Below are 4,384 nucleotides of genomic sequence, written 5' to 3'. Positions count from 1 at the left end.
GAGAATGGATATCAGAGTAATTGTTCTTTTTTTGCCAGTCCTGGGGCTTGAACTCAAGGCCTGGGCACTTTTCCTGAGTTTCTTTGGCTCAAGGCTGGCACTCTCTTACTTGAACCACAGGACCACTTCTGGCTTTTCCTGATTTATGTGGTGCTGAGGAATCGAACTCAGGGCTTCATGCATGCTAGGCAAGCACTCTACCACTAAGCCACATTCTCTGCCCCCGTGAACTCTTTTTGCTCAAAGCTAGGGATCTACCACTTTGAGCCACAGCTCCACTTCTGTTTTTCTGGTGGTTAATTGGAGAGTCTCACAGACTTTCCCATCTAGGCTGCCTTTGAGTTGTGATCGGCACATCTCAGCATCCCAAGTAGCTAGAATTACAGGCATGAGCCACCTCTCTGAGGTTTGCCTCTCTTGAACTCAGGGCCTGGGCACTGTCCCTGAGCTTCTTTTGCTCAAGGCTAGTGCTCTACCATTTGAGCCACAGTGCAATTTATAGCCTTTTCTGAGTAGTTTGTTGGAGATAAGTCCCATAGACTTTCCTGGCCAGACTGGCTTTGAACCATGACCCATAGATCTCATCCTTCTGAGTAGCTAGGATTACAGACTTAGCCAACAAGCCTAGCTCTACTTACCCATTTTTTTCTTTTATTTCTTTCATTCATTCTTCCCTCCTCTCTTCCTTCTTCCTTCTATCCCTCTCTTCCCCTTCTCCTTAGGTCCTTCCTTCCCTTCTTTCTTCTTTACCTCTCTTCTTCCATCCTTCCACTATTCCACCTGCTCCTCCTTATCTCCCTGTCTGTCATCTGTCTGTACCTCTCTTTTTCATCTCTGCAATTTGGTCTGAGTCAACTGCCTGCGATGAAGCTACTGGTCTGTGAATAGTCTTTGCTATTTTCTTTTTAAGAGAAATGTAAGATGGCTTTATGAAAATTGCCTTCCCACAAAATTATTTTTTAAGAATAAACCAAGCCAGGCACCAGTGGCTCATGCTTAATAGTCCTAACCACTCAGGTGGCTGAGATTTGAGGATTGTGATTCAAATCCAGCCCAGGCAGGAAAGTCCAGAGACACTTCTCTCCACTCAACCACCAGAAAACCGGAAGTGATGTTGTAGTTCAAGTGGTAGAGCGCTCGCCTTGAGGTAAAAGCTCAGCCACAGTGCTCAGGCCCAGAGTTCAAGCACCATGACCAACCAAAAAAATAATAATAATAAATAAAATAAACCAAGAAGCCCTGGACACTAGCCAGAACAAATTATTTATTTTTATTGAAGTATCTATTCACCAGCAAGTGTCAGCATGAAAAGAAGTGAAGTGTTTGGACTTCTCGGGTCCAGCCTCGTGTTTGCAGTCACTCAGAGTCGCCCCGCCCACAGGGCTCGATGGTGACACAGCACTTCAGGCCTCTCTGGCAGAGGCCTGTGAGCTCTTTGTTTTTGTAGCAATAATTCCCGCATCTTCCGCTAAGCTTGAGGCACTTCTCATAAAAAAAGGCGTTCTTGGCTACACAAGGGAAGGAGTTGTTCCCAGTTAGCCAAGGTCTGCTCATTCTGAAACATGTGTAGTTACACGGCAGGTAATAATAGGGCGGCTACGATGGTTTCTGGAAAGCAATTCTAGCCCCTTCTCCCTGCCAGTAGGTACAGTGAGTGACGGGGTGTTTTCTATGTGGCATTAGGTCAAAGACCAAGATGAATTGCTTCCTCTTTGAACATTTATTAAGCTCTCTGGAAATAGCTGCTAATACCCTTTCATCCAAATCTATTGGGCGAATTACCAGTGTGTTCCTGTATACACTTTTAGAGTAAGGAACTTCCCTAGGATTCACGTAGAGCAAGATCTGAAGCTAAGGAAAGTAGTCAGTCTATGGTAAAGAGGGAGTGTGTGTGTGTGTGTGTGTGTGTGTGTGTGTGTGTGTGTGTGTGTCTGTTCGCATGTGCACATGCGTCTGTGTGAAAGATTTTTACTGGGGTAGATCCTGAAAAGGCTGCTTGGAAAGGGCGGGACCAATTTCTACTGCTCATTTCATCAAAACGTGTATCAGAGAAGACACACACTTCACATCAGAAGAGGGCGGTGGTGTTGGAACTGACTCTCTAAGACTTCTCACTTATTTAAGATAGAATTCCAGTTCTGGATGTAGCACTTTATCAGTAGCAATTGTAAAAGCAGCCTGCTTTCAGCTAAGGAGAGCATTTAAGGTCAATGCGTGAAACACCTAATTCAAACCTGTGCAAAACTTACAGCCAGGTAGGTAATTGCTGTCATTTGATCTATGCATTAGCTGTTATTGGCATATCTAGCTTAGGAAGTGTCTGTGCCTTCCTGAGCCACTGTGCCCACAGACTTCTAGTGGAACATGAGAGACACCTGTGAAGAGACTCTGCATGTGTGCATGTGTGTGCATATGTCATGTAAAAAAGGTTGGCTTCATTTTTGAATATGTAACATTATATAATCTTGTGTTGAATAAGTTCTGAGTATGAGTCATCTCTAAAAAACAAAAAAGAAGAAAAAAAAGACTTCTGACTATTTTCATAAGAGCCAGCAGAGCCAGCAGAGTCCGTTTGTCATGAATTCTGAAGTTTCCGATCCCGAGATTCTACCACAGACTCTCTTCACATAGGAACATGAAGTGAGCAGCTTGTGTGAACATTCTGTGCAATGCACATGGGTTGAAACAGCACTGGCACGTGGGGTGGATCTGGCTACCCTGGAGTCTGAGAACCCCTTCCTTCAGGTCCCAGGGACCTGCCATGGATCTGGACTGCACCTTTCTGTCCAGAAGGACGCAGAGGAGGCCCCTGGGTGTACCAGGAGGTGGAATCCTGATTCCTACTGTGCCTCTCCCTGCACTGAGGCAGCATGGGCCCCAGTCCGGGCTACTTATGACTTGGCTCCTCTATGCTGACCTGTACGACTTCAAGAAGATGCTGAGCCCACCTCAAGTCCTGTGTCTATAAAATATTTATAAGATGGGCCTGCTGTGCACATTTTTTCCCTCTGAGAATCATTAAATATGAAGTCGAGATATCTTTCAAGTCGCTGGCTCTGGACAACCAATTCATTTCAATATGTGAGGTTCTTACTATAGTATTAAGCTCTATGGGATAGGATTGAAAGGTGACAAGGTACATCGTGCCATTTCTCCAGAGTCTGTGGGGGATGTGAATCCTCCAGACACCCCCCACCCTCTGTATATCTGTATGTCTGTCTCTCTCTCCCTCCCTTCCTCCCTCCCTCCCTCTCTCCGCCCCTCTCTCTCCCTATTCCCTTCATATTACATAGTGCAGATTTTCTCATTTACCCTTTGATTTACCGCTAGCTTTTCCCTTGACTTTACTTTGTTCACCTGGTTTGGTAGTAAGCATGAGAAGCGGAGCCGAAGGGCTTCTGGGCCGGCATCCGTACATCCATGCACGCTGGTGACAAGCTTTCCTGGGTTGAAGTTGGCGACACCAAGGAGCATGGAAGATTCACCGGAGGGTACTGCTTTCTGCAGCCAGCACTCCCCACGCCACGACCAGAGCAGAGGGGCCTCTGGGTCCCAGCACCGATGGCACCCAGTACCTGCACAGAGAGCACCACCCCACTGATCGCCTTTGCCGTAAAGACCCCCGTTTCCCTGGAGCCAGAAGCAGGAGCACAGCTAAGAGGAAGAGGAAAGTCTTCATGGCCCGAGACACGTGCACAGGATGTCGGCACCATAGCCCTGGGGAGAGGCCAGCGACACCCACATTTATGCCTTTCTCCAGGCGAATGGTCTTTTGTTTGTAACGTGAATGGCATATTGATCAGTGAGGCTGGTCAGACGTGAGCGTATTTCCAAGCTCTGCCATGCAAAGCCCAGAATCCTCAATGGGCGCCAGCCAACAATTTAATTTTCTGACTCTGGAAATCTGCCATGAAGGAAGACAGGCATGGGGAGGAGCATGGGGTAGAGACCCATGTCTTGGTGTGTATGTACTCTGCGAGGAACACTAAATCAATAAGTAAACATCTAGCTGCGATAGTTTGGGGCCCTTTCGACTGTTCCTGGTGGTGCCGTTGTGTGTGTGGTACGTGTAATTACAAAAACTGCAATCCTTCTGAGAAGGCTGAGTGCTTCGTGACCCGATAGAGTCAGAATTCCAGAGTCAATCATTTTTTGTAAGTTTTATTGTTATTATAAAAAGGTTACTCTTCCATAAGTCAGGTAGAGAGTGCATTTCCTTTGGGACAATGTCACCCCTTCCCTTGCTCTCTCCCTGTTTCTCCCTCCATTTCTGTGCCCTCTCCTTCTGCTCCTAAAGACAGGGAAACAAACAAACAGATTGAAAAGCAAAGAAAACAAAAACAGCAAAAATGAAAAAAACTTTCTTGTTTTCGTTGCCTGGAGT

At 46.4% G+C, this 4,384-nt stretch overlaps 1 protein-coding gene across 1 annotated transcript; it reads right to left on the bottom strand.

Annotated features, from left to right (window-relative positions):
* Window positions 1–1,356: 1,356 nt before the first annotated feature.
* Window positions 1,357–3,679, bottom strand: LOC125367034 (beta-defensin 15-like). The gene is made up of 2 exons (XM_048367673.1): window positions 3,633–3,679; window positions 1,357–1,510 (listed from the first exon to the last, which is right to left on the bottom strand). The coding sequence occupies exons 1-2, from the start codon at window positions 3,677–3,679 to the stop codon at window positions 1,357–1,359; spliced, it is 201 nt and encodes a 66-aa protein (XP_048223630.1).
* Window positions 3,680–4,384: the final 705 nt, after the last annotated feature.

This window comes from Perognathus longimembris, chromosome 18 (assembly GCF_023159225.1).
Source record: "Perognathus longimembris pacificus isolate PPM17 chromosome 18, ASM2315922v1, whole genome shotgun sequence".
Taxonomy (NCBI): Eukaryota; Metazoa; Chordata; class Mammalia; order Rodentia; family Heteromyidae; genus Perognathus; species Perognathus longimembris.
Note: the sequence above shows the minus strand (reverse complement) of the source record. Positions and strands in the feature narration are given on the sequence as shown.

What these genes read in the sequence shown, in the direction of transcription:
- LOC125367034 (XM_048367673.1), bottom strand. Translation starts at nt 3,679, where the DNA reads ATGAAGACTTTCCTCTTCCTCTTAGCTGTGCTCCTGCTTCTGGCTCC. An exon ending in GTGCTCCTGCTTCTGGCTCC is followed by an intron (nt 1,511 to 3,632) that starts AGGGAAACGGGG and finishes CTTCCCTTGTGT; the next exon opens with AGCCAAGAACGCCTTTTTTT.